At 39.8% G+C, this 22387-nt stretch overlaps 1 protein-coding gene across 1 annotated transcript in view; it reads left to right on the top strand.

The window, feature by feature from the left end:
* The window catches only part of LOC128653414 (membrane cofactor protein), a 433404-nt gene that overhangs the window by 34763 nt on the left and 376254 nt on the right, over positions 1–22387 (top strand). The window contains exon 2 of the mRNA XM_053706682.1: positions 7167–7254. Within this exon, the coding sequence (XP_053562657.1) occupies positions 7173–7254 (82 nt within the window). The 5' untranslated portion in view covers positions 7167–7172. The remainder of the gene's footprint in view (positions 1–7166; positions 7255–22387) is intronic.

Below are 22387 nucleotides of genomic sequence, written 5' to 3' on the forward strand. Positions count from 1 at the left end.
ATTGATTATATTAGTCATTTTTTAATAACATATTGATGTCCTACCTTTCTCATGCTTACTCCTCCCATCCTCTACTTCCTGTATTTTAGTGTGTTGACGTATAGAGCGGTCCCATCCGCTCTATACGTATCTCAATTGCTCGTTCACAAGTACCGTGAGTATTGCACATGCGAATCGTGGATTCAACACTCTAGTGTGCATGCAATTCTCCACTAACCCTGCCTCCAACACGCATGCGCCAATTGCGTTAGAAACATAGTACTTTTGCGATCCGTGATGTTTTAGCTGTTGTCATCAAAAAATGTAATGATCATGCGCGAATCGGGAGCGTGCGCCTAATATAATTTGGCCGAACAAATTAGTGCCGCATGCGCAGAAGAAGAAATAGTTGGATGACGTGGCATCACGGCCGCCTAACGGCCAGAATCTCAATTGGCTAGGTAAAAAAACGTGATCAGGAAATAAAGTAGATTTTTAGATTATTATTTAGAGTCTAAAAAAAATACATTCATTGCAGCGAAAACTTGATTTAACTGAGGAAAAAACCATGAATGAAAGTCATACTAATTTTGGGCAAAGAATATTATGGAAGATTGCAAAAGATGTAAGTTTAATTTAACTTCACTTTAATTAGAGCAATTAACAGTTTCACTGCTGGGCTGCACACAAAACTGGCCTTAGAGGAAACGCCGGTGCTGAGCCAATTTTTAGCTTTTTTGCTACCTACATTTAAACCCTATTGTAAATCAAATTTCAGTGAGTGACCCACACAAATGATATATTGGTTTATTTTCAGCAGGCCCAGCAGATTTACAATATACCATTATTACATGTATAATTCATGGCATATGAGATAGCTGTGGCAAAAACTAAAAATATATTTTAGTAAATAATACTGAAAATGGCCAAGTGACCACTGCGTTTATTTTAATCATCTTAAAAAATTGTCATCATGGGTAGCCACATGTGAAAAAGGGGCTGATACAGGCTTTTGGGGGTTATAATATAGGTTGGAGCGGCCCCATTGTTCAGTACAGAAATAAAAGCACTTTTGTTTCTTGCAAGGTGTTCACCATTACCACAGTGATCACTATACAGACAAAATTTGTATCTCCTTTTTTTTTTTTTTTGAGAGGGACTTGTCTACTAGAAAATAAACTTTATCGGGGGTCTCTACACATTTTTGTATTGCACATACAAATCCCCATGTGTTTTTATACTTTATTTTTTAAACATCTGCTGTATGGTAGTACTTCAAGGCAACCATTTGAAATAGCAGGTCAAATTAGGGGTCTTGGAGGTTTTGTAGCTGTTATGGGAGCTGAAATCGAGGGGTTTGAAAACCCCTCCTTCCAGGTACACTAAGCTTTTAAGTTTTGCCTCCAAACGTGTTGTTGTCACAGGCCTGTGTGCGCATGACAAGCCCTTTTCGGCATGCAGGGGGACTGGCGATCAAACACTGTTTTTGGCAATCATCCACACTACAGGACGAGGTTTGTTAGTGGCCTAGTAAGAGGCACTTCCAGGCATAAACAAATATCCAATTTCTCGGCAGCACACGGGCGGTTTCTTCCGGCATATTTAATTAAAAAGAATCTAAACATATAATAAAAATACATATAAAATAAACATTGTGCAAACATGAAAATTCTGAAATAACAGAGCTTATTTTGTTTAAAATAAATCAATCTAATTCGATTAACTTAGTGAAAAAAAGAAAGAAAAATATCAAAGACCGTGATTTGTGTCATGTCCTAAACTAGTGACAACTATATAATAAGTGATCTGTTTGTTACATGTGCTGTTATAAAAATGTAATGGTAATATGTAAAGGGGCGTGGATTCATGACGGAGTGAGTGTTAGGAAAAGGGTTGTGTAATGCAACAACATAATATGATTGTTGTAAATGAAACAATAATACAAAAATAAAAGATAAAATGTTGCAGAGCGAAAAAAAATGGAAAGAAAATCTAAATTAGATGGATATGTGCCGTGATGTGTGTGTGTGTGATTGTGAAGGTGAAAAAGAAACACGAGATGAAGATAAAACAGGAATCCTTGATGTTGTATAAGTAGAAGAGATAGAAATGTGTCCTTTTCTTGCTTTCTAGTTTTCCTCCTCTACTTAGCCATGTGTAGGGATTCTAACGGCTAGATTTGGAGTTTTGTCGGTAACGACCCGAAAAACTAACGCCCGCGTTTTCCTGGCCGCACCATAAAAATAACTCTGGTATTGAGAGTCCAAAAAAAGGCAGCGTTAGGCTCCAAAAAAGGAGAGTAGAGCATTTTTAACGCAGCTTCAACTCTCGATACCAGAGTTGCTTACGCAAGCGGCCAGCCTCAAAAACGTGCTCGTGCACGATTCCCCCATAGGAAACAATGGGGCTGTTTGAGCTGAAAAAAAACCTAACACCTGCAAAAAAGCAGCGTTAAGCTCCTAACGCGGCCCCATTGTTTCCTATGGGGGAACACTTCCTACGTCTGCACCTAACACCCTAACATGTACCCCGAGTCTAAACACCCCTAGCCTTACACTTATTAACCCCTAATCTGCCGCCCCCGCTATCGCTGACCCCTGCATATTATTTTTAACCCCTAATCTGCCGCTCCGTAAACCGCCGCTACTTACATTATAGCTATGTACCCCTAATCTGCTGCCCCTAACACCGCCGACCCCTATTTTATATTTATTAACCCCTAATCTGCCGCCCACAACGTCGCCGCCAGCAACCTACACTTATTAACCCCTAATCTGCCGACCGCCAAGCGCCGCCACCTACGTTATCCTTATGTACCCCTAATCTGCTGCCCCTAACACCGCCGACCCCTATATTATATTTATTAACCCCTAATCTGCCGCCCACAACGTCGCCGCCAGCAACCTACACTTATTAACCCCTAATCTGCCGAGCGGACCGCACCGCTATTCTAATAAATGGATTAACCCCTAAAGCTAAGTCTAACCCTAACACTAACACCCCCCTAAGTTAAATATAATTTAAATCTAACGAAATTAATTAACTCTTATTAAATAAATTATTCCTATTTAAAGCTAAATACTTACCTGTAAAATAAACCCTAATATAGCTACAATATAAATTATAATTACATTGTAGCTATTTTAGGATTAATATTTATTTTACAGGCAACTTTGTAATTATTTTAACCAGGTACAATAGTTATTAAATAGTTAAGAACTATTTAATAGTTACCTAGTTCAAATAATAACAAAATTACCTGTAAAAAAAATCCTAACCTAAGTTACAATTAAACCTAACACTAGACTATCATTAAATTAATTAAATAAAATACCTACAATTACCTACAATAAAACCTAACACTACACTATCAATAAATAAATTAAATACAATTCCTACAAATAACTACAATGAAATAAACTAACTAAAGTACAAAAAATAAAAAAGAACTAAGTTACAAAAAATAAAAAAATATTTACAAACATCAGAAAAATATTACAACAATTTAAAACTAATTACACCTACTCTAAGCCCCCTAATAAAATAACAAAGACCCCCAAAATAAAAAAATGCCCTACCCTATTCTAAATTAATAAAGTTAAAAGCTCTTTTACCTTACCAGCCCTGAACAGGGCCCTTTGCGGGGCATGCCCCAAGAAAATCAGCTCTTTTGCCTGTAAAAAAAAACATACAATACCCCCCCCCCCAACATTACAACCCACCACCCACATACCCCTAATCTAACCCAAACCCCCCTTAAATAAACCTAACACTAAGCCCCTGAAGATCTTCCTACCTTGTCTTCACCTAACCAGGTATCACCGATCCGTCCTGGCTCCAAAATCTTCATCCAACCCAAGCGGGGGTTGGCGATCCATCATCCGGTGCTGAAGAGGTCCAGAAGAGGCTCCAAAGTCTTCCTCCTATCCTGCAAGAAGAGGACATCCGGACCGGCAAACATCTTCATCCAAGCGGCATCTTCTATCTTCTTCCATCCAGCAAGGAGCGGGTCCATCTTGAAGCAGCCGACGCGGATCCATCCTCTTCTTTCGGCGTCTCCCGACGAATGACGGTTCCTTTAAGGGACGTTATCCAAGATGGCGTCCCTCGAATTCCGATTGGCTGATCAGATTGAGCTTGCATTCTATTGGCTGTTCCGATCAGCCAATAGAATGCGAGCTCAATCTGATTGGCTGATTGGATCAGCCAATCGGATTGAACTTGATTCTGATTGGCTGATTCCATCAGCCAATCAGAATATTCTTACCTTAATTCCGATTGGCTGATAGAATCCTATCAGCCAATCGGAATTCGAGGGACGCCATCTTGGATGACGTCCCTTAAAGGAACCGTCATTCGTCGGGAGACGCCGAAAGAAGAGGATGGATCCGCGTCGGCTGCTTCAAGATGGACCCGCTCCTTGCCGGATGGAAGAAGATAGAAGATGCCGCTTGGATGAAGATGTTTGCCGGTCCGGATGTCCTCTTCTTGCCGGATAGGAGGAAGACTTTGGAGCCTCTTCTGGACCTCTTCAGCACCGGATGATGGATCGCCAACCCCCGCTTGGGTTGGATGAAGATTTTGGAGCCAGGACGGATCGGTGATACCTGGTTAGGTGAAGACAAGGTAGGAAGATCTTCAGGGGCTTAGTGTTAGGTTTATTTAAGGGGGGTTTGGGTTAGATTAGGGGTATGTGGGTGGTGGGTTGTAATGTTGGGGGGGGGTATTGTATGTTTTTTTTTTTACAGGCAAAAGAGCTGATTTTCTTGGGGCATGCCCCGCAAAGGGCCCTGTTCAGGGCTGGTAAGGTAAAAGAGCTTTTAACTTTATTAATTTAGAATAGGGTAGGGCATTTTTTTATTTTGGGGGTCTTTGTTATTTTATTAGGGGGCTTAGAGTAGGTGTAATTAGTTTTAAATTGTTGTAATATTTTTCTGATGTTTGTAAATATTTTTTTATTTTTTGTAACTTAGTTCTTTTTTATTTTTTGTACTTTAGTTAGTTTATTTCATTGTAGTTATTTGTAGGAATTGTATTTAATTTATTTATTGATAGTGTAGTGTTAGGTTTAATTGTAGGTAATTGTAGGTATTTTATTTAATTAATTTAATGATAGTGTAGTGTTAGGTTTAATTGTAACTTAGGTTAGGATTTTTTTTTACAGGTAATTTTGTTATTATTTGAACTAGGTAACTATTAAATAGTTCTTAACTATTTAATAGCTATTGTACCTGGTTAAAATAATTACAAAGTTGCCTGTAAAATAAATATTAATCCTAAAATAGCTACAATGTAATTATAATTTATATTGTAGCTATATTAGGATTTATTTTACAGGTAAGTATTTAGCTTTAAATAGGAATAATTTATTTAAGAAGAGTTAATTAATTTCGTTAGATTTAAATTATATTTAAGTTAGGGGGGTGTTAGTGTTAGGGTTAGACTTAGCTTTAGGGGTTAATCCATTTATTAGAATAGCGGTGAGCTCCGGTCGGCAGATTAGGGGTTAATAATTGAAGTTAGGTGTCGGCGATGTTAGGGAGGGCAGATTAGGGGTTAATACTATTTATGATAGGGTTAGTGAGGCGGATTAGGGGTTAATACATTTATTATAGTAGCGGTGCGGTCCGCTCGGCAGATTAGGGGTTAATCAGTGTAGGCAGGTGTCGGCGACGTTGAGGGGGGCAGATTAGGGGTTAATAAATATAATATAGGGGTCGGCGGTGTTAGGGGCAGCAGATTAGGGGTACATAGCTATAATGTAGGTGGCGGCGCTTTGCGGTCGGCAGATTAGGGGTTAATTATTGTAAGTAGCTGGCGGCGACGTTGTGGGGGCAGGTTAGGGGTTAATAAATATAATATAGGGGTCGGCGGTGTTAGGGGCAGCAGATTAGGGGTACATAAGTATAACGTAGGTGGCGGTCGGCAGATTAGGGGTTAAAAAAATTTAATCGAGTGGCGGCGATGTGGGGGGACCTCGGTTTAGGGGTACATAGGTAGTTTATGGGTGTTAGGGTACTTTAGGGTACAGTAGTTAAGAGCTTTATGAACCGGCGTTAGCCCAGAAAGCTCTTAACTCCTGCTTTTTTTCTGCGGCTGGAGTTTTGTCGTTAGAGCTCTAACGCTCACTTCAGAAACGACTCTAAATACCGGAGTTAGGAAGATCCCATTGAAAAGATAGGATACGCAATTTACGTAAGGGGATCTGCGGTATGGAAAAGTCGCGGCTGAAAAGTGAGCGTTAGACCCTTTTTTAAGTGACTCCAAATACCGGCGGTAGCCTAAAACCAGCGTTAGGAGCCTCTAACGCTGGTTTTCACGGCTACCGCCAAACTCTAAATCTAGGCCTAAGTGAGTAGGAAAGTTCAAGCTCAGGTGAATAGGTGTGTTTTTTATTTGCCTTTACTGGAGTGTAATTTTACAATTGATGATCTTGTGGACTCTCGCCATCATGCAAAATTTTAATTAATCAAGTTAGCATACATTTTTGTTTTCATTTACTTGTAACTTGTGAATGTAATTTTTCCTTCCATTGAATTTCTAGTATGTTTCAGATTATGGGAGTATAGGTTGGGCAATGAGGAACTCTTAAACTTTGGCTTTGAAGATTCTCTGTACATAACTGTATGCTCTACAGCTTATTTTTAATTTGAAAATGTTTAATGGTTGGTAAATAAAATTTTATTGTTTTTGTCTATTAAAGGGACATAAAACAAGTTGGGATAGACACAAAATATAATTATGTACTTTAATTACTTTACCTGCAAATTTATACTGCAGTGCCACACCATTAACCCTTTCTTTTTAGTTTCTGAATTGTAAATCTCTTACCCCCCCCCCCCCCCCACACACACACACACACACACACGTTTCCTTCTATGGCTGTATCTATATCTATTGTTGTTTTGGTAGAATGCAAAAGTGCATAGGCATTATCTGCTGGAGCATGCCTAGAAGCTGTGAACTCAGTTGAAATACAATGGTGGGTGGAGCAGACTTCTCCAGACAGCATAGTTTTGTAACAAACTTTGCTGATTTTTGAAATTTTTTAAATACTTTCTAGCAATTCTTAATTTTTTTTTTAATGCAAACTATTTTTACTTAATTAGCCCTTTTAGGATATGCACATATCTCAACATGTTTTATGGCACTTTAACTTTATCATGTCACATTTTTTCCCCCCACAGATTATAATGCCTCTGTTGTCGCTCTCCATCAGAAGCTATTCTTCTTTCCTCCTGCTCTTCATTTCAGTACTTGTCACCGGTACTTATGGTAAGTACAAACATATTTTACGTTTAGGCTTGACTTTTTTAAAGGGCCATAATAGTTGAAAAATGACATGCTCTAATTAGATTGTTATTTTAAGACTATCGACCCTTCACTAGTTTGTATTTGACCCCTGCAAACGCACAGTAAAAGGGCTGCTCAGAACCCGTGGTGGTCCCAACTGGAAACCCCCCACTGATCCATTTAGCAGTTAGTTGCACATCTGAGTCGTGTGACTAGTGATGCTGATTTGCAGGGGTTAAACACACAGTAATACAGAGTCTTAAAATTACATGTTATCCAATGAGTTAAAACATGTAATTTGTTTACTTTTATCGCACTTTAAAGGGATAGTAAAGTCCAAATTAAACTTTCATGATTCCAATAGGGCATGTCATTTTAAACTTTCTAATTTACTTTCATCATCACATTTGCTTTGTTCTGTTGTTATTTTTAGTTGAAAGCTAAACTTAGGTAGGCTCATATGCTAAATTCTAAGCCCTTGAAGGCCGCCTCTCATCTGAATGCATTTGACAGTTTTTCACAGCTAGAGGGCATTAGTTCATGTGTTTCATATAGGTAACACTGTGCTTGCGCATGTGAAGTTATTTAAAGGGACATAATACTCATATGCTAAATCACTTGAAACTGATGCAGTATAACTGTAAAAAGCTGACAGGAAAATATCACCTGAGCATCTCTATGTAAAAAAGGAAGATATTTTACCTCACAATCTCCTCAGCTCAGCAGAGTAAGTTCTGTGTAAAAAGTTATACTCAGCTACTCCCAGCTGCAGGTAAACTAATTTAAAAAAAATTAAGAAATGAACAGCAGCCAATCAGCATCAGCAGTGCTGAGGTCATGAACTCTTACTGTGATCTCATGAGATTTGACTTAACTCTCATGAGATTTCATAGTAAGCTTCCTTTACCTGATTGGTGAAATAATATGAGAGTGCACGATGCTAGTCCCTTCAGATGTCCCAGGACAAACACACTAAAATGCTGCTTAGAAATCCTTTACAATGGGAGGTGGCTACTGAGGAACTTTTGAGGTAAAATATCTTTCTTTTTTACATAGAGATGTTCAGGTGATATTTTCTAATCAGCTTTTTACAGCTATGCTGCATCACTTTCAAGTGTTTAAACATTTGGGTATTATGGCCCTTTAAGAGTTGGCACTAATTGCCTGAAATCCATGTCTGTCAAATGATCTGAGATAAGGAGGCAGTCAGCAGAAGCTTAGATACAAGGTAATTACAGAAGGAAAAAGTATATTTCTATAACTGTGTTGGTTATGCAAAACTAGGGAATGGTAAATAAAGGGATTATCTATCTTTTTAAACAATAACATTTTTGGTGTTTAATATCCCTTTAAATCAACTTGTTTTGTTTTTTTAATATATTTATTTTATTCTTTGAATAAATGGATTTCTATTAGGTGGAAATATCACACGTCTTTTCAATACTGGGTTTTCATTGAGATAATTTGAAAGATGGTCCTTATGGGTAATATAAATGCTTTATTAGAGATGTTAAAATGGTCTATTGACTTATTTTTTTGTCAAATAAACCAGTCTTATTGGTTTGTATAAACTAGGAATTTATTCAATTGTTTTCTGCCCCAGAATGTTGCAAGTTTTTTCCACTGGACAAATGCACTCACAGGACTTTGTTCAAAATACATCCAAATTTAATGAAACGCTTTCGAGGAAAACCCCTTAATGACCACAGCACTTTTCCATTTTCTGCCCGTTTGGGACCAAGGCTATTTTTACATTTCTGCGGTATTTGTGTTTAGCTGTAATTTTCCTCTTACTCATTTACTGTACCCACACATATTATATACCGTTTTTCTCGCCATTAAACGGACTTTCTAATGATACAATTTTTCTTCCTAATGGGAAAGAGTCCACAGCCGCGTTCATTACTTTTGGGAAATAAAAACCTGGCCACCAGGAGGAGGCAGACACCCCAGCCAAAGGCTTAAATACTCCTCCCACTTCCCTCATCCCCCAGTCATTCTTTGCCTTTCGTCCCAGGAGGTTAGCAGAGAAGTGTCAGAAGCTTTTCTTTTAAATTGTTATAATTTTATTTCAGTTTCATTCGTCTCTTATGGAGGGTGCTACCCTTCGACATGGGACAGGAGTTTTAAGTAGTCCTGTCAGCCTCTCGTGGAGGGCCTGGGCGAAAGTGAGAGTCCGGAGATGCAGTGGGAGCTTCCCCTGCGACACCATCCCGACTCGTATTCACAGCTCCTCTCAGCACTTGGTGTTGCCGAACTTTGTTTCACTACCTACTGTCTTCTCTCAAGTCCATGATGGAGGCGATGCTACTATTCGTCACACTTGAAGGGCCGTGTTCCTGTTCCACGGCGTAGATTCTGGTAAGATCGTTTCATTTTTTATTACATGATGTTAACACAGAAGACAGGCTCACAGTGTGGCGCCTTTTATCTTTATAGAATCAAGGGTTAATATCTCCTTAGGGGGATTATTGAACAGGGGGGGATAATAATCTTATATGTTTATTTGATTTTATGCTGCTTTATGTGTGAGATGTTATGGGCTCTTAGGCTGTTATGGAATATACAGGTTTCACTTTCACTTTGAGAGCCATGCAGCTTACAAGCGTGGCACAATTTCTCTCATAGCAGGGATGGTCCTGCATTGTGCACTATGTGATTCATTCCCTCTTTTGTGACTGAGTGTCTATCAGAGAGGAGTCATACATCTCTGTACTGTCTGGGTCATAGGAGGCGGTGAGTGCCCCAGCCATTGGGGTATAGAGGTGTCGTTATTTTATTAAAATATTTTTATCTCTCTAGTTCTCCGGTTATTGCGCTAGTGATGGAGGATTCGGTTTCTTAGAGGGCTCTCCCTCTATTCCTAAAGAGCGATTCCTGTTTATATGGTGAGGGGGCCCTAGTTCCCCCTCTCAATTATGTTCCTTATGCCTTGATAATGCGATTATATCAAACATGTTTGATACCACGGAGCCGTCCAACTCTGAGGAGTTGTCGTTCAGTGAGGTGCGTACCCTACATTGTTATCTCTATACACATGCAGTTTTCCGTAGCATTGCTGATCCTCCTTCTAGAGGGGGTCTTTTTTTCTCCAGACATTATTGCGCAGTTCAGGCGGCGGTGTCTGCGGCCTTAATGCTTTACCTCGCCCTGCTAGTTGCAAGCGAAAGTTTACATATTGCACTCCTTCCCAGAGTACATCAAATATTTTTTTGAATTTAACTGATAGGTTATCCGAGGATGTAGTTCTTCTGAGACTTCAGAGTATGAACTTTCTGGGTCAGAGTCTGCTGCCTCTAAAACCTCCAGACTTTAGTTTTAGGAATTTGTGCTTTCTTCTAAAGGAAGTTTTTGGCGAATTCAGGGGTTTCAGAGGTCATATTGCCTGATGAACCTTTAATTCCTAAATTGAATAGAGTTTGAGGACAGGGTGGTGCCTTCCCTTCCCTGCTCCTGTTGTCCCGGGTATTCCACCTTGGATTGTACAGTTCCCTGCGGGTGCGACTGTTCTGAGTGTTGTGCCTTTTGTTACAGAATTGCGCGCTTTCGCGTGTTACTCAGACATATTTTTCAGTTATTGAACGACCCTATCCTTATCGGATACGGGAATACTCAATCTGCTCTTCGAATGGCACATCTCATTAGACTCGTGGAGATGATGTAGTCTCCTGATTGTTCATGTATTGAGAACTTTCCAGTTTTTGGAAGATCAGGGCTCCGTTTGGCTGGTCCTGTGGTTAGGCCTGTTTCTCTTGGGCGTTAACCTACAGGTTGCCTTGTATTTTATTTTCATCCAATAGGATGTTCTGTCTCAGTCCTTATAGCCTTCAATTTGGATGACTGGGTCAGTAGATTTCTGCTGCGTCTCTCTCTCTTGTGTCTGGGGTTGTCAGACCCTAGAGCTCCTTCCCATGTAGTGGAGGGTTGGAGGGCTTTGTGCCCTCTTGCCGCCGAGTTGGGCAGTTTTGGCCTTTTTTTTTTGAGGCCCTGGGAATTGTTCTTTCTGGACTTAGTTCTCAGTAGCTAGTAGTTTATTGGGTATTTCAGCTGTCTTGCAGCGGATGGGTTGCAGACTGTGACCAGCTGCAGCTATTGCACATGTACTGTGTACCTGTTTTTATGAGACCTTTTGGTCTTCCTTTCCCCTACGGTATATGGTCATTCCCTGTTGGGGACTCTGGGCGTGGTCTCCTTGGGTTCTGATCGGAGCTGGGGATGCTGTGCGTCTTTATCTCTATGATTCTCTGATTGTATGGAGGTGATGTGGAGACAAGCCTTTGCTCGAGTGATTTTGGCCTTGGGGTATCCCCTTGCTTGTTGTCCTGCGGATGTTTGAGAGTCTATGGGCTCTAGTGTCGTCGCAGGGTCGGCTCTAAGGGGGGGCATTGGGGCCCCCCCAAATGGAATGCTGTGCCCCCCAGGGCAAAAGAAGTGATTTAAAAAAAAAAATATTTTTTTTTTACATTTTAAAAGTGATGGAACGTCCAGGGTCCCAAATGTCGCATCAACCATTTGTAGCCACTGGACCCTGGAGATCCGCCACTGGAAGGCCCAGCTAATCTCTTTACTCTCCTCTATTTACAACCAGATAACAAATAAAGTTGCATTTCCCTGCTGGCGCTCTCACAGTTAACCTAGGGCTTGCAATGCCCCTCCTCCTGCTAGCCCACTTACTACAGAGCTGCAGTGAGATGAGGACATCATCAGACCTCTGCAGGAAGTGCTGGGAGAATCTAACTGTCAGTGAGAGGGAAGGCAGAAGTAATTTTGTGAAAACACAGCCGTATAACCAATGTGTGTGTGTGAGAGTAGTATCCCTTCCCTATTGTGATTTACATCCTGGCAGCCACAGATAAAGAAGCAAATTGGGAATTCCTTGGTTTCCCCACTGACTGCAGGTCACAGTGTGTGTGTGTGTGTGTGTGTATATGTGTATATATATATATATATATATATATATATATATATATATATATATATATATATATATATATATATATATATATATATATATAATTTGTGTGTATATACATACTGTATATACTGTGTGTGTGCTAGTAAATATCATTAATAATATCTGTACAAGTAATGTACTGCTTGGCACTCAAACTTATTGTCACGTAAAAGCTTATTTGATCATTAGTAGGGTCATTGGTAGAGCTACACATGCAAACAGTGTCCACTGGCTGTGTCATATGTGGGAGACAATCCTGAGATATGACAAATGTAACCCCTGCACTGCCATAAATCTGGTAAATGTAACTGCTGCGGCATTGCCAGACATCTTATAAATGTAACCCCTATACTCCTTGAGATATGACACATGTAACCGCTGCACTTCCAGAAATATAAACAAATCTAACTCCTGCACAGCCAGAGATCTGATAAATGTAACCCCTGGACTGCCACAGTAGGTCTGCTCTTATTTTGACTCTCATACATGCTTTTTAAATGCGTGCCCCCTCGTGAAAAAAAAATGCCCCCCCATTTCATTCGTTCTGGAGCCGACCCTGTGTCGTCGTATGAATTTTAATGCCTTAGCTCCTTTGGAGCATTGGAGTTTGGCAAGGGGTGGTCTCTTCCTTGGTCGGAACTTGCAAGTTCTCTCGTTATCTGGGTTGATCTGGATATTGCATTGTTATCTCCCTGCATTGTTATAGCTGAGAACTTAACACTTGTCTGAGATGAAAAAAACAGACCGTTTTTTTTTAAATCTCAGATGGGGTGTTAAGTTCTTGGATTTGGTTTGTTTAAACAATTGGGGGCTTGGACCTGTTTTCTCCCTGTTCCTTCCGGTGTTTTTCCCTTGTGGAGTTGTTGCCAGACTTTTTGGCTCTAGGACTGGTTCAGGGTTCTCCAGTTCCTGGAAACTTGGGCTATGTCCTTTTACTAGGACTAATTGCCCAGGTTTTCTGAGTGCCGATGTTCATTGGGCTTAACTTACGCCTTTATGGTCGGTTTCCCTTGATCGGCTTGCTGTAGTAACCTTATGGATTCACTGCTCTGTAGGCGAATGGGTTTGCAGTGTCTCTGCTGCAGCTATTGCACATTGGATGTGTGTTAACAAGCTAATTCTTTAGGGGGATTCCTTACATGTTCATTTGCGTTGGAGATTGATCTCTCCTGTAGCCTGTGGCTTTGTGTCTTGTGGGCAGGTGCTCTGCCTTTTTTGGCCCCATCCTCTTTCTTAGTAGGGGTAGGGGGTTAGTCTCCTTCTTATGGAGGTGTGGTCCCATTTCTTAGGGATTCTCCTGGATTCAGGAGGTTGGAATTGAGTTATCCTTCAGAGAGGGGTGTTTCTCTCAGGGTTTTTTACGTTCCATCTGGAGTCTTGCTGGCTCTGTGTCGAGACTATGTTGGGCTTTTTTTTTAGATACCTTTGGGTCTACGGCCTTGTCGTCTGTTTCTAAGGAGTCGGGTTGGCACCCGTGCTCTGTTGGGATGGCTGTGGCCATTCTTCCGCTCGTTTTTGAGCTGGTGTTGGGGTTCTTCTGTTCCCCTGTTTCAGACCTGCCGATGCTTGGGCTGGCCCAGCTGGGAGTGGGTTCTGAGATGCGTTGTCATCTTCAGAATCTAGGTTTGCATAGTAGCTAGCTCCCTGGGCTTACAAGCAGAAGGTCCAGAGTTACCATACACCTTCGGGTTCTGGGTGTAACCTCTCTCTTGGGCTTCCCCTTTTTGGAGCCCTGTGTGTAGGTCTGGCGGCTTCGATTGCCCTCTGTCTGGGAGTTTTCTTTTGCAATCTGTTCTCTTGCTAGCCGCTTTTTACTTCTCAGCAAGTATTCTTTTGTGTCATCCTGATGATGGCTGTGTGTTGTTGACTCAGGGTTTTTCGTCCTGGTCTGTTACACGTTCTTTTTTGTCTGAATTCTTTAGTAGTATTAGTTCTGACAATGGGAGGACTCCGTCTTCAGTTGTCTTTTGGTGCTTTGCACGATTTTGAGAGAAGGGTTTCTCTGTTTAGATGCTCGGTCCTAAACCTCTGGTTTCGGCTTGGACTGGGTGTAGCCTCCCGTTGTCTGTCAGGATCCATTTGGATCTTTGTGAGCTGGGCTCGCTATTGGGGGTTTTCCTTTTATGGATTTTGTGGTGACCTTTCAGTTTCCCTTCAGTTCTTTCTTGTCCTATCCCTTGGAGACTTTAGGCTGGTGTTCCCCTCTTTAGTGAGGGGTGAGGGACCGACTGTTGGGCGACAGTGTCTCCTGGAGGACTGTTGGCTCAGTTGAGTCCGATTTTTGCGGTCTCTAGCTAGGCTTCTGTACTATCTGCTGGTCAGTGTCCTTGGGGCCTTTTCAAAGTTTTCTCGGCTTCGGACGATGCAGGGTTTTTGTTGGGTAGTGGCTTCAGGCTTGGTGCCCTCAGAATGGGCTGCCTATTGTACCCTCCCGTTTTGGCATTCAGTGTCCTCTTTTTAGCTTGGGTATGGTTTTCCCAAAATTAATGAATGCGACTGTGGACTCTTTCCCATTAGGAAGAAAAGCATAAATTATGCTTACCTGATAATTTCATTTTCTTACGTGGGAAAGAGTCGACAACCCCCTGCCTGTTTTTTTTTATGTGGGGCGTCTTAGTTGTATTCTTCTGGCACTTTTTCACCCTGATATTTCTTCTACTGTTCCTTGTTCCTCGGCAGAATGACTGGGGGATGAGGGAAGTGGGAGGAGTATACAAGCCTTTGGCTGGGGTGTCTTTGCCTCCTCCTGGTGGCCAGGTTCTTATTTCCTAAAAGTAATGAATGCGACTGTGGACTCTCTCCCACGGAAGAAAATTAAATTATCAGGTAAGCATAATTTTATGTTATTTTCATCATATTTTATAATTTACTATAAAAAAATTCTAACTTTGACCCCCAAAATCTGTTACACATCTACAACCACCAAAAAAACACCCATGCTAAATAGTTTCTAAATTTTGTACTGAGTTTGTACATGTTCTTTGCTTTTTTTGCAAGTTATAGGGCAATAAATACAAGTAGAACTTTGCCATTTCCAAACCACTTTTTTTTTTTCAAAATTAGCGCTAGTTAATTGGAACACTGATATCTTTCAGGAATCCCTGAATATCCCTTGACGTGTGTGTGTATATTTTTTTAGAAGACATCCCAAAGTATTGATCTAGACCCATTTTGGTATATTTCATGCCACCATTTCACCGCCAAATGCGATCAAATAAAAAAAAAAATTGTTCACTTTTTCACACATTTTTTCACAAACTTTAGGTCTCTCACTGAAATTATTTACAAACAACTTGTGCAATTATGGCATAAATGGTTGTAAATGCTTCCCTGGGATCCCCTTTGTTCAGAAATAGCAGACATATATGGCTTTGGCATTGCTTTTTAGTAATTAGAAGGCTGCTAAATGCTACTGCGTACCACACGTGTATTTATGCCCAGCAGTGAAGGGGTTAATTAGGGAGCATGTAGGGAGCTTCTAGGGTTAATTTTAGCTTTAGTGTAGTGTAGTAGACAACCCCAAGTATTGATCTAGGCCCATTTTTGTATATTTCATGCCACCATTTCACCGCCAAATGCCATCAAATTAAAAAAAAAACTTAAAATTTTTCACAATTTTAGATTTCTCACTGAAATTATTTACAAACCGCTTGTGCAATTATGGCACAAATGGTTGTAAATGCTTCTCTGGGATCCCCTTTGTTCAGAAATAGCAGACGTATATGGCTTTGACGTTGCTTTTTGGTAATTAGAAGGCCGCTAAATGCTGCTGCACATTGCACGTGTATTATGTCTAGCAGTGAAGGGATTAATTAGGTAGCTTGTAGGGAGCTTGCAGGGTTAATTTTAGATTTAGTGTAGAGATCAGCCTCCCACCTGACACATCACACCCCCTGATCCCTCCCAAACAGCTCTCTTCCCTCTCCCACCCCATGTGTGTGTATATGTATGTATGTATGTGTGTGTATGTATATGTATGTATGTGTGTGTGTGTATATATATATATGTGTGTGTATGTATGTATATGTGTGTGTGTGTGTGTGTGTGTGTGTGTATGTATGTATATATGTATGTGTATGTCAGTCTCTCAGTGAGGGTTAGGATGAAGGTTAGAGTCCGGAGATGCAGGGAGAGTCTTTCTGCGAAACCATCCCGACTCATGTTAACAGCTCCTCCAGCAATCGGCGTAAGGAAAATTAGCCCAATTATAGAGTAACTGTGTCCCCGCAGCAGTTATCAGTTACTAGTTAGCAAGACAAAACCAGCCAGCAGCCAAAGTTCTTAGCAAAAGTTAGCCCTTTTCTCTCTCTATGCTTGGGGTTAAATCCCCACCCCTTTTTGTTATGTACCATCATTGGTGAAATTGGAAACGCACAACGGAACCTTTTCTCGGGTTGACCCTTCGAGTCGAAACATTTGATTGGCTACTCGGGTTTGCATATGTTCTTAACAGACAATTCATTTGGCTGTCATACCATTCTAATCCCCTAGGGGGCAGCAGACAACCAACAAATACAGTCCCACCATACTCATTACTACATTCCAAATATCCTTATAAAAATGATTATTTAAACCATCATAACCTCTTGCATCAATCACTTACAACCTGAATTCCAGACAGGATATCATCATGTCAATTTTCTGATTACTCCAATATCAAACACAGTACGTTTTTAACATCATATTACATCAAAGTAATTCCTATACATTCATCTTATTATATTTTTAAAAGATGTATTTAAAGTTTCATAAACATTTATTACTTAGGTCATCCCATGCAGGCAATCCTGTATTTAGCATATTTTAGCCCCATCTGGAAGAGAGAAAAACAATGTTGTATATATTTAAAAAATTGGATTATTACAATTGTTATTTAATCTATTACAAATCTGAATTGTATTTCCCATATCCATCTATCTATCCATCTATCTATCGATCTTTCTATATATATATATATATATATATATATATATATATATATATATATATATATATATATATATATATATATATATATATATTTCTTTTGCATGATGTACCGAGTCCACGGATTCATCCTAACTTGTGGGATATTGTCCTTCCTGACAGGAAGTAGCAAAGAGAGCACCACAGCAGAGCTGTCTATATAGCTCCCCCCTTAACTCCACCCCCCAGTCATTCTCTTTGCTGGCTCTAAGCAGGAAGAGTAAAGAGAAGAGGTGTTAAACTGTTAGTTTTATTTTATCTTCAATCAAATCTAATTTCTCTGCAACTGACTGCTTGGAGATTGAACGCTTGATTCTATCAAAGCGGGGTTTCTCTGAGTCAGTCATAAATACCTTGATTCAGGCTCGAAAGCCTGTTACCAGGAAAATTTATCATAAGATATGGCGTAAATATCTTTTTTGGTGCGAATCCAAAGGCTTCTCCTGGAGTAAAATCAGGATTCCTAGGATTTTGTCTTTTCTCCAAGAGGGATTGGAGAAAGGATTATAAGCTAGTTCCCTAAAGGGACAGATATCTGCTCTGTCTATTTTGTTGCACAAGCATCTGGCAGATGTTCCAGAGGTTCTGGCTTTTTGTCAGGCTTTAGTTAGAATTAAGCCTGTGTTTAAACCTATTGCTCCGCCATGGAGTCTAAATTTAGTTTTTAGAGTTCTTCAGGGGGTTCCGTTTGAACCCATGCATTCCATAGATATTAAGCTTTTATCTTGGAAAGTTTTGTTCCTAGTTGCTATCTCTTCAGCTCGAAGAGTTTCTGAGCTATTTGCATTACAATGTGACTCTCCTTATCTTGTGTTCCATTCTGATAAGGTGATTTTGCGTACCAAGCCTGGGTTCCTACCTAAGGTTGTTACTAACAGGAATATCAATCAAGAAATTGTTGTTCCTTCTCTGTGTCCTAATCCTTCTTGTAAGAAGGAACGTCTGTTGCTCAACTTGGACGTGGTTCGTGCTTTGAAATTTTATTTGCAGGCAACCAAAGATTTTCATCAAACACCTTCTTTGTTGTCTATTCTGGAAAGCATAGGGGTCAAAAGGCTACGGCGACTTCTCTTTCCTTTTGGCTGAAAAGCATCATCCGTTTGGCATATGAGACTGCTGGACAGCAGCCTCCTGAAAGGATTACAGCTCATTCTACTAGAGCGGTAGCTTCCACATGGGCTTTTAAAAATGATACTTCTGTTGAACAGATTTGTAAGGCTGCGACTTGGTTGTCGCTTCATACCTTTTCAAAATTTTATTAATTTGATACTTTTGCTTCTTCTGAGGCTATTTTTGGGAGAAAGGTTTTGCAAGCAGTGGTGCCTTCCATTTAGGTTCCTGTCTTGTCCCTCCCTTCATCCGTGTCCTAAAGCTTTGGTATTGGTATCTCACAAGTTAGGATGAATCCGTGGACTCGGTACATCATGCAAAAGAAAACAAAATTTATGCTTACCTGATAAATTTCTTTCTTTTGCGATGTACTGAGTCCACGGCCCGCCCTGTCTATTAAAGACAGATAGTATTTTTTTATGTAAACTTCAGTCACCTCTGCACCTTATAGTTTCTCCTTTTCTTCCTTGGCCTTTGGTCGAATGACTGGGGGGTGGTGTTAAGGGGGGAGCTATATAGACAGCTCTGCTGTGGTGCTCTCTTTGCTACTTCCTGTCAGGAAGGACAATATCCAACAAGTTAAGATGAATCCGTGGACTCGGTACATTGCAAAAGAAAGAAAGAAATTTATCAGGTAAGCATAAATTTTGATTATATATATATATATATATATATATATATATATATATATATATATATATATATATATACACACACACATTTAATACAGTCTGAGTGAGGTGTGTTTAATTGAAATCTAAATACAAGTTGTATTTTAAGCAGTGAATTTTAAAGTTACAATCGTATATTTTCTGTTTAGCTAGCAATACAGACTTGTATTTGATGTTCAGGGGCAATTTAACACATAGTGATACATAGTGATACAAACCATTTCTTCAGCTAAACAAACTGCTTTTTCCTGTCTAATTAAGTTTCAAACAAAACTCCTCAGTTTATCACTGCATGGGGTCATCTATCTGATAGTTGGCAAAAGCTACAATTCCTTGAAGATGTTTACAAATCCAAATATTCTCACATACGGAGTGACTGGTTTTTTTTAGATAAGAAAAAAAAAATCTTTATCCAGGCTTCCTTTGAAATGGATAATTGGGAACTTTTGGCTTGTGATCTGCTTTAAGACCTGGAATATACAGATGACTATCTTTTTGGAAACAATCTGTCTTTCTATACAACAGTCTAAGCCTTTGTTCTCTCTTGGATGCATTGTAATTTTGCATACTGAGTGGGGGAGGATTGAACATGGGTCAGTCAGGCATCTAATGTCTGATGAGCAGTTTCACAAGGCAAATTAAAATAGGAGTTCTTGGTCTTATCATAAATCTATGTGCAGATAAATATAAATACTTATATATTATTTAGTAATGCTCAGGTGCCCTGACATAAATCCCCCTTCCAATTGAATGTATTGACGGTATCCATCATAGACAGTCTTCTATGAGGAGAGTCTGTTATTTTTGAGCCCTTACCTTCATCAGCTAGGCATCTTTAAACTACAGTATGTCTTTAGTGCATTTGGGGATATGACACTTCATTCTCCATCTATGACTTGTAGTTGGGATCTAGGATGGTACGCTGGCAACTGATTAATGTGGACCCACTTATCCATAAAAGTATCATTTTTGGTTATCCTAATTTTATAGGCAACTGGAGATATTTTGTCAGTGATGACAAAAGGACCCTTCCATGATGGAAGAAATTTCTTCTCCTTAACCTGATCTCTTCCAAAGTTATAAAGATAAACTTTATCATTTATTTTATATTCCTTTTTGGACGTTTTGAGATCATAATAGGTTTTAGTGGCAGTTGCAGCTTTTTTCCAGGTTCCTTTGAGCAAATGCGAAGGCATATTGCAGGTGCTTTCTTATCTTTTCCACATATTGATGCATATTGGCAGCATTTTTCAAGTTCTGGTCTGATGTACGGTACAGTAGATGTTGAGGTAGAACCATTCTTCTACCAGTCATCAGTTCAAAAGGTAACATCTTGGTAGCACTACTTGGAGTTGCTCTTAATGCCATTAGGACTAGAGGTAGTTTTATATCCCAGTCTTTACTTGTTTCACTCACAAACTTTTTGAGGATTTTCACAATGGACTGGTTGTAATGCTCTACTCCACCACTTGAGGCAGCTCTATATGCAATATGGAGCTTTCTTTTAACCCCTAGTATTTTCCACATTTTGGTCATCACTGCACTGGTGAAGTGGGTTCCCCGATCTGATTCGATTCTTTGGGGCAAACCAAATCTGGAAAACAAGTGGTTGATGAGCAAAGCTGCGCATTTTTCAGCACTATTGTTAGGTGCACTAATGCACTCTACCCATTTAGTGAACAGGCATGTCACTGTTAACATGTATTTGTTACCTCTTGATGACCTTGTTACTGGACCAATGAAATTAATTTGTATATCTGACCATGGCATTACCATCCCCCTTTTCTGCAATGGCGCTCTATGCAATGGCGCAGTGGGTTTTAACTGTGGACAGATTAGACAACCTTGACAGTAAGTTTGAACATCTTTCAACATGTGTGGCCAAAAGGCATAATCACGCAATATTTCATATGGGAGTTTGGCACCACAATGACCAGATGTGGGAGCATCATGGGCATGTTGAAGCATTAGACCTCTGAACTTGGTGGGTACTACCCATTGCTGGATGCCAGTTTTGGAGGTTCTAATTAACAAACCATCCTGTAACTTGAATTGTGATCTGGATTTCATTAAGATTCTAAGATCTTCTTTGCCAATACAATCATCTTTTGAGATGGGGTTGCTTTCAGGATCTTCTATGTGTTTATAGTAGATGCCTACAATGGGGTCTTCTTTGTGACTAGTGATCAGGTCCTCACTAGGAGAATCCTGACTCCATTGTACCAGGTTAGGCTCACTCTGTTGTTTAGCCTGGTTTCTGGTAATGGCTTCTTCCTGAATTGCACCCATTAAGTGGTGGATATTAAGGAGTTCTCCAGTTATGGCTCCTTGTTTTGCTAATGAATCCGCAAGATCATTGCCTTCCTTATCAGGACCTTGAACCCTTGAATGACCCTTGGTCTTTTTCCAGTGTATGGTTAAATCATTGGACATCACCAGATTATCAATCTCGTAGAACAACTTGCCATGCTTGACTGGTTTGTTATTGCTTTTCTGCATGCCATTTCTTTTCCAAGTTGGCAGGTATTCAACAAAACTGTCACGCACATAATTTGAGTCAGTAATGGTTACAAATTCATGAATATACAAAAAAAGTTTTATAAAATCAGAAAGCGCCAATTCAGGCAATAATACCCAAAAAAGAGAGCACAAAATTAAGAAAAATATTGAGAGTTTTATTCTTCAACAAATGTTAAAAAGATCCTAAAAGTATCAATATACATATAAATATAAATATGTTTTGAGCAGCATTAATATTTGCTCAGTCTGAGTATTAAAAATCTAAAAAATACCTTATACAAGAGTTCTAAGTTCAGAAATGTATGATTGGCCAATCACTAATATTCAATGTTAGTAATCTGTAAAAAGCAACTATGCAAACTGACTAGTCCACAGAATGTTAGATACAGCTAAAATAATATATAACAGTATGAGTCTAACACGTTTAGACGTTTAAAGTGCTAAATGCATGTTAGCTTAATGCTCGATATAATAAACAACAATTGTGTCTCCTATTGATAGGGAATTGATTAGCGCTAAATATTAAACAGATATATCCACAAGAGTTCAGAAGTTTTTTCAAAGGTTCTGATAGTAGTGAAAATGTCCGTAATTTGTTTAGATTAGCACAGTGCTTTTGAATGATAGTGCTCTTACGAATACATTTGGTGCTACAGGTACCTGTCTGATGATCCTTCCACTTTGGTATTAGAATGTTTATACTTCAATGTGAAGGGTGCTGTCTTCATATGAGGACCGATGCCTCAGTGTAAAAATAAATACCTCCAAATGAGCAGACCGATGTCTCTGCTGCAGCTGATCTTGGAGCCTCACAAATTGCCCAGCTTCAAACACTACTGTCTTCTCCAGACTTCGCTCCTACTCCGGTTAGGACGCTGATTGGTTTGTTGGTGGG

This window comes from Bombina bombina, chromosome 3 (genome assembly GCF_027579735.1).
Source record: "Bombina bombina isolate aBomBom1 chromosome 3, aBomBom1.pri, whole genome shotgun sequence".
Taxonomy (NCBI): Eukaryota; Metazoa; Chordata; class Amphibia; order Anura; family Bombinatoridae; genus Bombina; species Bombina bombina.